At 42.7% G+C, this 16,262-nt stretch overlaps 1 protein-coding gene across 7 annotated transcripts in view; it reads right to left on the bottom strand.

The window, feature by feature from the left end:
• The window catches only part of Slc12a8 (solute carrier family 12 member 8), a 166,020-nt gene that overhangs the window by 129,897 nt on the left and 19,861 nt on the right, over positions 1 to 16,262 (bottom strand). For all 7 annotated transcript variants that reach the window (XR_013436847.1, XR_013436846.1, XM_078044058.1 and 4 more), the window contains 3 exons: positions 15,896 to 16,042; positions 10,598 to 10,789; positions 1,649 to 1,880 (listed from right to left, as the gene is read on the bottom strand). Coding sequence is in view for 5 of the 7 variants with exons in the window: in XM_078044058.1 (XP_077900184.1) it covers positions 1,649 to 1,880; positions 10,598 to 10,789; positions 15,896 to 16,042 (571 nt within the window). In the remaining 2 variants the exon portion in view is untranslated. The remainder of the gene's footprint in view (positions 1 to 1,648; positions 1,881 to 10,597; positions 10,790 to 15,895; positions 16,043 to 16,262) is intronic.

Below are 16,262 nucleotides of genomic sequence, written 5' to 3'. Positions count from 1 at the left end.
TTTCCAACAGAACAACTGCAGCATATGAAGAAGTGATGAAGCCAGATAACGTATGCGAACTGAATTCTAACCTTTCCGCACCAACACTGATAAAAGACAAGACTGTTTCGGACACACACCAGGAGCAGGCTAGAAGAAGAAAAGCAGAGTTGCTCTCATGGAGTGTGAAAACAGGCTTGCTTCCCACCGCAGGAATCAGCTCAGCAGTGGTGACGAAGAAATCTAGTTTCAAACCCCAGCTCTGCCACGCATTTCCACCAATAGCATCTTTGAGCCTCGGTTTCCTCATCTGCAAAATGAGTATAGCTGTTCTTATCTTAAGACGTTCTGATAAGAATTCAACAAGATAAGCCACATAAAGTGCCAAGTACAATGCTAGTGTCGTCCAATGCAGCCGCTATCGCCACCTGTACAGGTCATGGTCTATGCTGTGTGTGTGTGTGTGTGTGTGTGTGTGTGTGTGTGTGTGTGTGAAACACAGCGAGGGGCTTCATCCTTCTTTTCCCATCCATAGTCCAGATAGTCCAGTTAGGCTGCTTGGTCCTACTGTTATATAAAGACAGGGTCCCTCCCTGCAGTGGAAAACATCAAGCAGTGACCTTTTTTTCCAGTGTTCTAGGAATAGCTCCACAATCTGGAGAGAAGCAAAGTTGGCCTTAATGCCAAACCAGAGCAAATCAGAAAGCTACACAGTTATGACACTCTGGTAAGAGCTGGTCACTCAAGGCCTAAGGCTTTAGGATTGATTGGCCAAGCATCCTCAAGGCTGAGGAAAATTCAGGGTTAGATTAAATAGCGACAGACTGCTTAAACAGATGTGATATCATCTCCAAAGGGGGCAAAACTATACCTGGTTGGTTGTTTTCTTTAAGTTTATTAGTTAATGGATGCATATTTTTATTTTGAAAAAAAAATAATTTAGCACATAAAACTATAAATAATCAAGCATATATCTGTCCCTGTCCCCCAGAAATAGTTAGTATTTGTCCTTGTTCACAGTGCTGAAGATGGAATCTAGAGCCTCACACAGTCTAAGCAAGCAAAGTCCTTTAAAAAAAAAAAATCCAGATGTGATGGAGCACACCTGTAATCTTCGCAGCTTAGGAGGCTGAGCAGGAGGATCTCGAGTTCAAAGCCAGCCTCAGCAACTTCACAAGCCCCTAAGCAACTCAGCGAGACTCTGTCTCTAAATAAAATAAAATAAAATAAAATAAAGGCTGGGGATGTGGCTCAGTGGTTAAGCACCTCTGGATTCAATCCCCAGTCCAAAAAAAAAAAAAAAAAATCAATGAGAAAAAATTAAGGTCTGTTTATCTTCCCTACATGCATATTTATTTCTTGCCCACTCTTCCAATCACTGTAATCAATTTAATCTTGGTGTATTTCTGCTTTCTTGTAATCTAAATTTTCTGAGTTTTGTTTTAAGAAGAAAAGGAAACAGAAAAAGCATAAAGTGAAAACGTGTGTGTGAAGAGAGACTTCGTGAAGTCACACCAAGACATACCAACTCATCTGATCAGGAACGGCCCAACTAAATTGTAGGTACAACCCATGACAGGAGGGTCATCTCCAAATTCACATCTATCAACATTCACAAAGCAGTGCAGATCCCCAGGATAGGCCACATACTGAACCCTGAAGGGCTTACCTGGGTCCAGGTGGGTGAAAGAGCCCACCACAAAGTCCAGCGTGGACACGGCCAGCAGGAACAGCAGCAGCAGCTGGAATCGAATGATCCATTTGACGCCCGCTAGGTTGATCCCCAGCAAGGCCAGAAGCACAGCAACTGAAATTCCTCGCACAGCCCAGATGTTCCGGAGGCCCAGCAAATCCGAGATGGACTCAGCAAAGCCAGTGATGTACATGGCACCTGCAACACACTGCCCGGCCGTTCCAGACAGGAAGGGCCAGCAAGACAGAGAAGCATCAGGAGCCTTGGGCAGGACCACCCGCCCCGAGCACCCTGCTTGTCCCGACAAACACTTGCAGGAGCCCAGGCTCAGCAATGAGGAACCAGCACCATTACCCTGCTCTTTTCACCTGGGAATCTGCCCCAGGCCCCATTTCTGCTCAACTATGTCTTGAGCGAGGGGAGAATGAGCACTGAGCCCAAGCTGAGAGCCGACTGCCAGAGGTGATGAAGATGAAAAGAGTATGAGAGGAAGGCGGGGACCTGGGGGGTGCTGGGTCGAAGAGGCCTTCCGATGTCTCTGTCTGCACTATTCAAGAACTAAATCTAGAACAAGAGCAAGCAGGGGGTCCCATCTTCAGAGCCACAGAAGGGCACTGTGGCCAATTTCTTTGTAGGTTAATATTATTTCTGAAATTATCTAAAACTTGGAAATAGAGGAAAAAAGTAGACGGCACATCTTTTCAAGGTCATATGTTACAAAAGCTACCCAAGGACATCTAGGCAAATGTACTCTGTTCAATTCACTATTTGCTATTAATATCTCAGACTTAGTAAAGTTACATGTTAACTTACAGATTTTTTTTTCTAGTAAAAATACAAGTAACTTTTATCCAGGGAAACAGACAGCCCGAAAGATTAAGAGTTTGTTGTCCCGGAAGACATCAACTAGCTTTGTATCTAACCCAGCAACCTTGTCTTTGTATGTATTTGGTAAATTGCCCAGAACTCTGTAGGTTGATCTCCATCCATCTAACATCCACACCTAGCTTCTCGCTGCTCTTTAACATCCTATTGGCTCCTCCACTGATTGATGAGTTCAATAAAATCTTTGGCACAAGCTCATTTTATATTTGCCATGATTTTATATCTGAGCCATAATTTTACTTTGGGGGGGATATTTGAAAGATAAATCAATAGTTGAAAATAACACCCACCTCACTTTACCTAATCCTCAGCCTCAGCTCCCTTTGCTCCTCAGGTTTGTCCCTTCTCTGGCCCTCAAGGACGGCTGTCACTCTCATCCCTGTTGCCCTGTTCTTGCCAATCCCCCAGGGAACAAACCCTGTTAGGGCCTCATTGGAGATATTCCTTTTCCATTAAGTCTTTTCTCATCTCCATCTTCTGAATAAACATTCAGCTCACTGCCAGTTTCATACATTTCGTTATCTGCATCGACCTCCCACATATATCACGTATAGAAGTGATATATAGTGATATTCAGTGAACCACTACCAGGAATGCAAACATCTTTTAAAAACAAACATAAAAAAATTTAGCTGATTTACACTTCTTCAAATACCCTGATTTGCTAAGTATACCACAAGCATCCAAGAAATATTTTGTGTTAACTTGATTGTATAAAAAGTGTAAAATATTTTGTGATAACTTGATTGTATAAAAATTGCTATGGGAAGCAATCACTTCTAAGCCGTAGCCCTTTCATGCAAAGGCCAGAAGATAACACAAGTTCTGTATTTGAGGGGAGCTCCCACACACAGCCCCATTCTTCACTGAGATCGTCACACAACATTTTTCTCAATGTTCTCCAAAATGTACACACTTAGCTTAAACAGTCATTCCAGCCCTCCCAGTATCCCATAATGATAGGAATTTCTGTTCATATTAGAAATGTGTAGGAAATATAATTATCTCCGAGAGAGAGAGAGAGAGAGAGAGAGAGAGAGAGAGAGAGACACTGACTTGTGTTTTCCTATATTTACTTCAGAACTCAAACTGTCTCTTGACTTAACCCCAAGAGTGTGGTGGTGCTAATGATACTATGGGATCAGTATTTGGCCAGGACAACAGGATTCCTCATGGTTAGATTTATTTGAATTAAAAAAAAAAGAGAGAGAGAGAGAAGAATGGAGTAATAAAGATCATTTATATGGGCTTCAACTTCCCAGGTGTCCCATGTCACCCACATGCAGAAGATGATGCCAGAACTTGAATGTGACCATTTGCATCTGGAGCCTCCAAGAAATTATTATATATATATATATATATATATATATTTTTTTTTTTTCCCCTAGCAGCTGAACAGTACTTGCTTACATGAGGAGGGCCAAGCTGTACGCACCACTTCTGTTTCCAGTAATTCCAGGAGAGCCCCTCTTTTGGGTTTGCATCTATATGTCTTTTAACTCAAGTTGCCACAACAGGGGAAAAAATTCTCTGGGATGCTTGAAAGACCTCTTTGGTGGTTAGGAGAACAGACTGTGAAGCCAGGTAAGGCCAAACCCTGTGTGACTTGGGAAAGTATCTCATTTTCTCACCTGTGAAACACAGATAATAGCAGTACTGACTTCAGAAGGTTATTGGGATGATTAAATGCCCTTGACCAATATCTGACTCATAGTTGAAGTTATAGAAATAATGATTATTGGCATTATCATTATGATTTTATTATTAGCTACCAAAGAAAAAGAAACAGGAACTAGCTGCAAATACCATAAAACACTTTGCTAATGCTAAATAGTTGATAGTAAAGCCACTGGGAAGTTGCAATATAAGTCATAAATAAGGATTCTTGAAGTCAAAGAGATTGACTTTAAGGAAAAGCAGTAATAGTCCAAAATCATATCATCCTCTCAAAATTTAAGAGTTTGGGAAAGGAGAAAGGGTGTTTATAGAGATTTCATATTTGGTCAGGGATGAGATAGTTAACAACATTTTATCTGGGAGGAATATAAAAAGTAAAAGAAATAAGAAATAGGAAAAAGAAAAATATATTTAATTATGGTTTCTAAGGGTTGTCCGCTACCACAAGAACTAAAAACATAATAAAATACCAAATCAATTAGGGCGAAAATGCAATGCAAATAAATTTGACCCCTGTTGGCAAAGCCAGAAGTAGTGAAAAATAAAATTTAAAATTATCTATACAGCAATGAACAGGAGAATTCTAAAAACCCAAGAGACTCAACCAAACTTGCCTCTAGAGGAGGGAAAAAAAAAAAGAAAAAAAGAATTTAGTCCTAAATGTTTTTTATTAGTTAAAAGAGAAAGAAAAATAAAGGAACAAAGTATTAACTGAAAAGTCACAAGAATGTGAACATAAATAAATGAGAGCGTAAAAGGAAGTATTTAATATGAAGAAATATAAAATTAAAGAAATATAAAATTGAAGAAAAACAAGAGAAATGACACAAAAATCAAAATATAACCCTTTAAGAAAAATCAATAAAATGGATAACCCCTGGTAACCTCATTAAAAAGAAAAGAAATACTCCTTGGTGGCCCCATCCCCAGTCCCTCACAAAAATGGTTTTTACTTCTATGGATTTAATAAAAACTTCACCAGTTAAAAAAAAAAAAAGAAAAGAAAAGAGAGAATGCAAAAACATAGACTATTCGGAATGAAAAAGGAATAAAACTACTGTGAGCACTGAAGGACCCGGCTAGAAGAAAACTTCATGGATCATCTGAGCCTTTTGTTCAGGAACAGGATAAGGCCCACAGGAATGGACCCGCTTTCCTGGTGGAAAATGAGCCCCTGGCCAAAGGGAGAATTGGGGCTTATATTGGCTATACTCAGAGCGAGTCAGTTTGGGCACTCAGGAATTGGGGTCTTTGTGCTGGGGGTCAATGGCCAGCACCTGGAGAGGATTTATCTTGGAAGAGATTAGTGTCTCCTAGAGACTATCATTCTAGGTTTGATGAAACACTTTCTCCCCGCCAGTGCCAGCATCTGAAAAGGATTTACCTTGAGAGAGATGAAAGCTATCCATGTATGGTTTTCTTTTTCACTCCCTTTCCCCAGGCCACATTATCTTAGGGTTTTTCATTTTCCATATCTAACAACGACTAATACAGAAAAATGAAATGGAGAACAAAAAAGTGCCATAAATTAGGTATGCTCATATTATTCAATATTCAGTAAGTACTGTGCTCATAAAGTGAAAACACTGACCTAGGGGAATATCTGTGACTTCAGGTTAAGTGAGACCCCCCATGATGTGGAATAGAGTATGAACTTTGTTTATAAAAATAAGCAAGTCCTTCAAAACCCCACAGGTGTGTGATTAGAGTGGTGGAAGACAATATAAGCTGTGGACACTGGCTACCTTGGGTGGGGACAGCTCACTTTGTTACATTATGGCTGATGCACTAACTGACTACAATGAAGATCATTTTGCCCTTTTATAACAATTTATAAAGGAAAAAATAAAAATAAACATACTGAGAGTACCATTATATTTATGCAAAACTACATTGGGGTATGTTGTAACCCTGTGTTCAGGGAAGCAGCCCAGGATCAAGGCCTTCATCACACCTGGCTCACAACAGCCATCTCAAGACTGGTCTGAGCTTGGCACAAGGCATGGACGATCAGTGATTGCCCCTTCCCCACAGCAAGGCAACTACCTTAAGGTCTACCTTCCAACCTATACCACTCTTTTTTGGAAAGCATTCCTGGCGATTTGTGTAAATATCTCCAGCAGTTGATTTTAGTTTTTAATTTGCTGGCAATACCAGGAGTTGAACCCAGGGGCATTTTACCCTGGAGCCACATCCTAGGCCTTTTGATTTTTTATTTTGATAAGGGTCTCACTAAGTTGCTTAAGGCCTTGCTAAATCACTGAAGTTAGCCTGAAACCTGTGAACTTTCTTCCTCAATCTCCCAAATCATTGGGATTACAGGCATGCACCACTCTACCAAGCATCCAGTATTTATTATATTTTTAAAGCATTTTCATTTCCTCCTGAAGTTTATAATTATAGGTGTTCCTTTTTCTTTTCCATTTTCTAAGAGAAATTTCTCTAACTTCCTGCCATAAGACACAGGGGGTGTCACTGACCATTTTAAAGAGACAATGTGGACTGTACCTCCATTCCAAGGCATTTGTTTTAGAAGAACTGCACATGCACAGTCATAGGCATCTCCCCTCCACCTTCAGGGACCCAGTTAGAGGACTAGAACTGCCCCTACACCCACCTTCTTCTGACACAAATCCCTGATTTTGATTGAAGCTGGTAACAGTTTTGCACATGTGCTAATTCCATGAGGAAAACTCCAGGCCTCTGTCAAATCTATAAAAGATTTCCAGTTCCCCACTGTTTTTGTAGAGAGCACAGTAGCCATTATAAATGCTTACAGACAGGTCAGTATGCTGAAAACAGACATTCTGGTGTCTAGTTAAGAAGCCTTCAGACTGATATGGGCGGGCGAGTGGGGCAGGGAGTGAGGAGGGTCTCTAACCATCTTCCCCTCTTAGCCAAGGGAGTCTGGTCCCACAGGGAAGCAAGTGAGGGAAGAAGGGCTTGGGATCATTATGGTTTAGATATGAAGTGTTTCCCAAAGACTCGTGGTAAAGGCTTGGTCCACAAAGTACCAACGTTGAAAAATGGGGCTCTGGGGAAGGGATTGGGAGGTGAGAGCTCTGACTAGTCTATTGATGAATTCTTGGCTGCTAGCATCATGGGGAGGTGGGGAAAACTGTAGGAGGTGGGGCCTTCTTGCAGAAGCAGCTCACTGAGGGCAGGCCCCAATGGTGTCTATCTTGTCCCCAACCTCTCCTATCCTCTGTTCGTCTGCTTCCCAGATGCAGTGAGGTGAGCAGCTTTATTTTACCACATCTTCCACTGTGATGTGCTGCCTTCCCACAGGTCCAGACACAGGAGCCAGCCAGCCAGGGATTGAACCCTCTGAAACCAAAATAAGTCTGTCCTCTTTTAAATTGTTTATATTGATTATTTTGTTAGAGTGAGAAAAAGCTGACTAAAACAGGGAGAACAAAGGACATCCACAAAATTTTTGCAAACTTTTAAAATCATTATTCTCGTGTTTGCATCTCTTAAGTTTTGATGCTGTAGGACAGGGGCTGGCAAACTGGCTCACTGGCCAAATCCTGGTTGCTGCCTGTTTTGAGACAGAGAGCAATGTCTTTTTTTTTTTTTTTTTTGGTACTAGGGATTGAACCCAGAGGCACTTAGCTATCATACTTCATCCCTAGCCCTTTTTATTTTTTATTTTGACATAATATCTTTATTTTATTTATTTATTTTTATGCAGTGTTGAGGATCGAACCCAGGGTCTCACATGTGCTAGGCAAGCGCTCTACCACTGAGCCACAACTCCAGCCCCGATTTTTTATTTTGAGATAGGGTCTCAGGTAAGTTGCTGAGGCTGCCTAGAACTTGAGATCCTCCTGCCTAAGTCTCCTGAGTTTCTGGGATTACAGGCACATGCTACACTCCAGACTTCTATGGCTGTTTTTACACTATAATGACAGAGTTAACTGCTTGTGACAGAAACATGCAAAGCCAAATTATTTACTATTAAGTCCTTTATAGAAGTTTTCCAACCCCTTCAGGAACAATCTGCCCTAGTAATCTTTCAAAATTAAAAATGCATGTATGCACTGGGATGAGGACATGAGAGGGTTAATACAAACCAGGAACAGGGAATCTCAGAAACCCCAACTATACCTAGAACAAAGAGCTCAGATGAGTAACCTAACTTGACACCCAAGAAACCAAAAGAGAAGAGCAAACCAAACTCAAAGAAAGCAGAGGGAAGGAAATAATAAAGACAAGAGCATAAATAAATGAAATAGAGACCACAATAACAAAGAAAATCAACAAAATCAAAAATTGGTTCTTTGCAGACAAATCTTTACCTAGATTGATCTAGAAAAAAGTGAAAGGATCCAAATCACTAAAATTAGGAATGAAAGACGGATACAAAGATAGAGAGGATTATAAAGGACTCTGTAAAAAATGTCAATACGATAACCTAGATGAAACAGAAACATCCTTAAAAAGATGCAAGCTTACGAAGCTGGCTCCAAAAGGAACAGAAACGTGGAACATGCCCACGTAAGTAGAGACTGAATTAGAATCAAAACTATCTACAAAGAAAATGCCATAGTCTCACTGCTGAATTCCACCAAACATTTAAAGAATTAACATCAAACACTTCCAAAAAACTAGAAGAGAAAGGAACACCTCCCAATGCACTCTGTGAGGCCAGCAGTAGCCTCACACCAAAACCAGACAAAGACGTCACACCCCAAAAAACTACAGGCCATCAGACCTCATGAATATGCACAAAAAGTCCTCAACATACTAGAAAACAAATCCAGTAACACATACAGGATTAAACAGAATCCACACCTTGCTCAGAGACTGCAGCCTGGGGTAGCTTCAGACAAAGCAGAGGCGTGACGAAGACACGGATCAGAGGCACTTGGAGATATCTGACCAAGGCCCAAGTGGAAAGAAGGCAGAACCGCAGAGATGCTGACACAGAGGCTTCTCAGGCGTGGCCACCAGGGCTGAGAAAACATCTTTCTCATATTTCCTTCCAAATCAGCCCACTGAAGGGAGACTAGGTAAACCAGCTTCTTCTCTTTATCCTGGGTGTTCAGAGCTGGCACCTGCTTCTAGAAGCTGGCTTGTCGCCTGCCCAGGGAGTAGGGAGAGCAAGGACTTCTGTGTCCACCCTGCAGCCCTTTTGGCTCCACAATAGCAGAGCTAGGCACAAATCCTCAGGGGAATAAAGTATACCAGCCACTCATTATTCACCTCGAAGACAATAGTTTGAACATCTTTGACCCAAAAGGCATGGAATCAGAAATGTTACAGATTTCAGAATTTTTCTGATTTTGGTATATGTGCATAGACCTCGTGGGTTGAGCATCCTAATGTGAAAATCTGAAATCAGAAACGTTTCAAAATATGAAACTTTTGAGCACCATTCAATATAAGGTTCAAAAAATTTAGATTTTGGAGCATTTTAGATTTTTGATTTTCAGATTAAGGATGGTTGACCTATACTATTCTTAAAGAACTTTCTCTGATAAAAGCACATGCTCTTTAACAGTCAGTGACAATCCATCTGCCTTCCCTGCACCTAGACACACACACACACACACACACACACACACACACACACACACACACACTCTACTTTGTGCTGTTAGAGAATCAGATGTATTTTTGATACCTGTGCTGCATAAAAATAAAAGAAACAAAACCAATGTCTTCCTTGAGGAGACTCTTGGACTCTTTATACAAATTCTTTAAGCTGTTTTTAAAACCACCCTTTGGGGGGTACTGTAGAATCTTTTTCAATCCAAGAAATGCTTACAAAGAACTGCTTCTTAGTGTCTGTAGTTTGTTTTCTCAGTATTAAGTCACCGCCCTGTGTTTTAGCTAAATAAGCCTTAGAACTGCTCCCTGCTGGCTGGTTTTCCATGTGCTTTCATCCATCCCTATGAGGTGCCTCATCGTCGCTATTCTCCTTCTCAGACACAGGGTCCACACAAGGGCTTTCAGCCTCCCTGTTGAGGTCACCTGAGTCATCTAATGTGTGTGAGAGCTCCAGCTCAGTTGACAAGAGCCTCCTTCCAAGAAAGTCCCTTGGCACAGGCAAAATGCCTTCTCTTCAGCACAAAAATGCCCTGGTCCCAGGCCACATGGCTGCCACCTGGGCTCCAGCTGCTATGGTGCACACCCTTCCTAGCCAGGCAGCAAGAATGGTGCTGGGCCAAGCCCCTTGTCAAATCAGGAATCCATGAGACAGGAATGGTGGGAGCAGGAGCTCTGGACTAAGGGGTCAGGGATCTAGACCAGAGCCATGTAGAAAGAGGAAGGGGAGAGAAGATGGTAAGAAGAGAAGAAGCAGAGAGCAGTGGGGGGTGGGGGGTGGGGGTGGTCGTCCGCTGTTGGCAGCCTCACCTGTCCAAACACATAGAGCAGCCCGATGGTGCCTCCCATCTGCCCGCCGAGGACGGAGGAGATCATGGAGTAGACGCCGCCACTGCCCATGCCAACCTGCTCCCCAACGCCGATGCCAGACAGCACAGTAACAAGGGCCACGAGGATGACAAAGGACACCAGAAGCATGCCCATGAGCACACCCGTGTTTCCCTGTAGATAGCAAGGATCAAGATCAGGATGAGGAGCAGAGGCCCTGCCAGAGTGGTCCCCAGTGGGAGCACTAACCACTTCCCCTCACCCTGGGACCCACTGCCTTAGAATGGGGGTGGGGACGCCCCAAGTAGAGCAACCGGAAACGGGTTGAAAGACACCACCAGACCTAAGGCCCTTGAGAAGTTCTAGATGAACAGAAGTTCCTTGCTGTAAATCCTCCAATGACTTCCCATCACCTATGTAGTAAAGTTGAAGCACTTAGTATAATCATGAGGCACCTTCTAATCTGCTACTCTGTGCCCTACCATGCAGGGACATGCTTTGTCCCTGCCACCCGCTTACCTACATAACTGGAATGCCTTTACTGTTCATTCTGTGCGTTTGCCAGGTTAAAGCCAATGCATCCTTAAAGACTCCGTGTTTAGGCTTTCCTCCCCCAGGAGCCATCCCTATAATGCTTCGGGGTTCCTCCAGGATCCAGGGTTTAGTACTTATTGCAATACTTGCCATACTTGCCAGGGGTTTTCCTCCCTGGCAAAATTCCTTTCTACTACAACATCGCCACATAGTAGACCTAGGAGAAGAAAGCCCTCTGCCTGCTACTCTTTCACAGGCCACTGGGGAAGGAAGTTCTGGGGACATACTGTTCATCTAGCTTTGGAACTACCTGCAAGCAAGACCTGGCTGATTGGAAGAGTGCAGGGGACATGTGCAGGCACCAGAAGGAATCGCTGCAGTAAACTTTCCCATTCATTTGTGCTTTCTCTCGCATGAGTTTTTCACATGTTTTTTAGCTTGAAGTACTGTGGGGTTTATTATTATTATTATTATTATTATTATTGTTGTTGTTGTTGTTGACTACCTCAAATTTCTTATGGGAATAAGCAGAATAGAAAAAAAATGTGGGACCGGGGATGTAGCTCAGTGGTAAAGTATCTGCCTAGCATGCCTGAAGAACTGGATTCTATGCCCAGAATTAAAAGAAAAGACTGAAAAAGAAAAGACAGGTAAATCTGAGATGTTAAGTGTTGCATCAGGGTGCAATAAGATAGCTGTAGCAACGCACTAGCCATTAATCTTTGAAAAAGGGATGAGCCTCTGACCATCTGACCTAGCGTGGAACTGAGGAGCAAGGAGAGGGTCTCCTAGGGGACACTCAGGTCAAGAAAGGAATGTGCATCTGCAGAGGTAGGGCTCTGAATGCAAACTGCATATTGAGCACAAGTAGACAGGGTGTCTCCTCAACTGTGGCTCCTGAGACTTCACCTCTGCTCAATTTGCTCTTTTGTAAAATTGAGATAATATATATCTCAGGGTTGACAGGAAATAACAAATCTTAGGGGGATTAAATACACATAGTGTACTTAGAATGCCATCCAGGATATAAGAGCTTGATAAACTTTATTTGCTATATTCTTATTTTGCTATAAATCTTATGTCACTATTATTACTATTGTCCATTTTTGTTATGCAGTTTATACATATTCTACCCACTCACTCTCCTTCTCCTTAGTGGCTAGACTGGAGCATGAGGATATCTGTGGCTCCCTCTGGGAACAAGACATCAACAGTTGTGTGGGCATGTGTACAAAAACCCAGCCACAGCCACACAGTTCACATCGCTGTTGGGATTTCTAGGGTTGGCAGTGTTAAATGATTCCAGAGGTGAGACAGGGGCAAAAGAGGAACTGACAGGAGCCAATCATAATGCCTACTTGCTCACCCCAATGCCCCAGCACCAGCTGCCCCCAGGCAGATGGCCTTAAACTATATGTGAGTATGACATCTCAACATGCTGGGGACTAATTTTGCTGATTTTATACTTATAAGGAAATTACATAGGATCATGTTCATACCTATAAATTGTCTGCATGTAAAAATAAAATATCCAATAACATATTTAAATTTTCATACTAGAATGACCACTTTACCATTTTTCAGATTATAAGTATGCCTCCAAATTATTCCATACAGTTAAAATCTTCCATTTAAAAACTAATAATTTTGGCATGATCTCTACCATTTTCATTTTATGCCATTCCCTAGAAGCTCTATATTTAGAGTTCTATATTATTTTTGGCATTTTCTTGTTTGCCTTTGTTTTCATGATCAAATATGATTTTTCAGGTAAAACTAATGTCAGAGCTGAAAACTACAGATCATTTTAAGACAAAAGGATGTATTTGTGTGGTGGACAAACTTAAAGATAGCCCCAGTGATCCCTGTCCCTTGGTATCCCTGCCCTTGTGTAATACCCAGCCTTTTGGGTTTAGGCTGCACCAAATGACTCACTCCTTTAAAGTATGCAAATATTTTGTCAGTCACTCAAAATGATCACATTAGTTGCAATTTATTTCATAGTTTTTGAAGTGCAAATTTAAACATGCACATACTTCTATTTTAGGCTATTTGTTTTATCCATGTAGTGACTTGCTTTTAATAATTAGAATACAGAAGTGACAGAATCTGTGATTAGGATAGTAAAAAGACTGTGGCTTCTGTCTCATGCTCTTGCTCTCTCCTCCTCTCTTAGATTGCTCATCCTGTAGAAGTCTGCTGCCTTTTCATGAGGCAACCCTATGCAGACATCCACATGATGAGGACCCAGGCCTGGGTCAATAACCACTTCCCGGCACCCCAGCTGAGGCTTCAGAGGAGACTGTAGCCTGACCAACAGCTTGACCAAAGCCCTCAAGCAAGAGGCACCCAGCTAAAATTGTACCTGGATCCCCAAATCACAGAAACTGTAAGAGAAGACGTATTTATTGCTTTAATATTAGGGTAATTTGATATGCAATAATAATAACTAATGCAACTTATACCTTCGCTTTGGGGATGGAACTAATAGTTCTTGACAGCCCTTTAAAAAAAGGGGGTGGTGGAGCTAAAGGACTAAGAGTCTGTTCTCCATCCACCTTCCCATAACCATCCCTACAGGAACAGAGCTCAGGAATCCCAGGCTGACACTGATCAGGCCTCCTCTGCCTTAGAGGTCAGGTTGATGGGCCTTGGTTGGACATAGGCTGGAGAGTTACTAAGCAGTGAGGTGACCACCACAGGAAGAAGAAGTCAGGTCCCAAAAGCCTCAGCATGCCTGCCAAGATGAACAGTCTGGGCTTGTGGCTATGTTTTTGTTAAGTCTGGGGCCCCCATAAGTTTAGAGGGCTTATGAGAGGCATAAATTCTTAGCATAAATACTAATTTATTGACACCAATCTAAGCTTCCTATGCATTAAAAATAAAAATTTTCAGACTCACCCAGGTACAGTAAAGGCTGAACACTGAGGTAAGGACTGGGATGTGACTGAACAAGAGCTTAGGAAAATTTGGCCTTATCCAGGCCTCTTGATGGGGAAATCCAAGAACTCTGCACATCTCACCACCATGGAGCTATAATCCCCTGGAATATGCCCGTGGAATGGTTAATTTTATGTGTCCACTGTGGTGACCAGTGGTTTAGACAGACACTAATCTAAATATTGCTGTAAAGGTATTTTAAAGTTGTGATTAAAATAATCAGTTGTCATAAAGGAAGAGGTTATCCTCCATAATGTGGGTGGGCCTCTTCGGATCAGTAGAAGACCCTATGAGCAAAGACTAAGGTTTTCCAAAGAAGGGATTCTGCCTCTAAGCTGCAATGTAGAAATTCTGCATGAGCTTTCCACCTTCAAACTCAAGACTTACCTGATAATATATACCTTGTATGTGTGTACCTCCTCTGGCATTGGCTCTGTTACTTTAGGAATATTCTATACCTTCAACAGCCCTCTCTTCCACCTGTCTGGTCCAACTCACCCTTCAAGGCCTTCCAAACTGCACCTCCCTCCAGGAAGCTTTCCTGGACACTTCGTGAACACAGCATCCTCAGCCTGTTCCACCCCTGAGGTGTTTCCTGCTGCTCTGATGACATGACTCTGCCCACTGTGGGAAGGAGGAGGTGTTGGGTTTTGCAATTCCATTGGCACTAGTAGTGCTAGCACACAACAGGTATTCACCTTTTCTTCTGGGCCTATTTGGTATACTGAAGTCCCACCATGGGAGAAGGCACAATATGAAGGGCTGAGGACCCTGCTCAGGGTGCACACTTGTATGGAAGAATGCTTTTGCATAAAACAAAGGAAAAGACTTTTGTTCTCTGTGCAGAGAAAGACAAATTAACCCCGTAAGACCTTGTGCAGGGCAATCTATCCCCCAGAGGTAAGGAGCCTACACCTCTGACTAAGCGCTCCCATGCATGGTCACACACAGAGTCAGGGAGAGTGGGGGAAGGCAACCATGTGGGTGAGGAGCTGGTGCATTAGCAAGACACAGGAAAGATAAGAAGGCCAGAGAGGGTCACAAGCTGGAAGCAAAACTGCCACCCATCTGATCTCTCTGCTCATCTCTAGTCCCACCCATGATGACCCCTGACTCTTTGGGTAATCAAATCCATGGGGAAGCTTCTATTGGAACCTGTGAGTCCCGGGCTCACAGACTCTCATTTAAAGAGCAATGCCATGTGGGGCACAGTGGCACACATCTGTGATTCCAGCAACTCAGAAGGTTCAGGCAGAAGGATTGTAAGTTCAACGCCAGCCTCACAACTTAGTGAGGCCCTAAAAAACTTAGCGAGATCCTGTATCAAAATAAAAAAAATAAGATAAAATATAAAGGGCTGGGGATTTAGCCCAGTGGTTAAGCACCCCCAGGTTCAATTCCCAGAATCAAAAACTAAATAAATAAACAATGCTAAGGAGCTGGGGATGTTGCTCATTGATGGAGCGCTAGCCTCACACTTATAAGGCCTTGGGTTTGATTCCCCGGCACCACAGAAAAAGAAAAAAGATTTTTAAAAAAGCAATGCCAATTAATACTTACAACTACTAATAAAATAGAACAATTATAACAATAAAATTGTAAATCAGGCATACAACCACTAATAAAAATAGAACAATCATAACAATAAAAAGCCATGCCAGCTCGTCACTTACTTGTGTCCTATTTCATGTTTCAGGAGCACCTGTGCTTCAGGAAACTAATGCCTGCACTAAAGGATGCCAAGCAGGACAGCTTTCCAGATTGTGGACCCACAAGAGGCACCAGGGCCACCAGCTCATCACTTACCACCAGCCAGCCGGTCCTCAAGAACAGAACAACCCCAAAAATGTTGATCATGCAGGACGTGAACACACCATCCCAGGTCCCAAACAGCACTGGCTCCCACATGAACAGCTGGATCTTCCACCAGGGCTGGGGCTGGGCCAGGGCCCCCTGCCAAGAGAGCACACTGATGTCAGCTGAGCCACCACCAGGAGGGCCAGGGAAGGCAGAAGAAGGAGGAATGGACCAGTAAAAGGCAGGAATCCTCCTGGGCAACCACACTCTCACAAACACACACTCTGAGGGGTTTTGTGTTTTTTTGTTTTTGTGGGGGGGAGGCATTGGGGGTTGAACCCAGGGAGACTTTGCCACTGAGCTACACTCCTGGGTC

The sequence above is a fragment of the Ictidomys tridecemlineatus genome, chromosome 3 (assembly GCF_052094955.1).
Source record: "Ictidomys tridecemlineatus isolate mIctTri1 chromosome 3, mIctTri1.hap1, whole genome shotgun sequence".
Taxonomy (NCBI): Eukaryota; Metazoa; Chordata; class Mammalia; order Rodentia; family Sciuridae; genus Ictidomys; species Ictidomys tridecemlineatus.
Note: the sequence above shows the minus strand (reverse complement) of the source record. Positions and strands in the feature narration are given on the sequence as shown.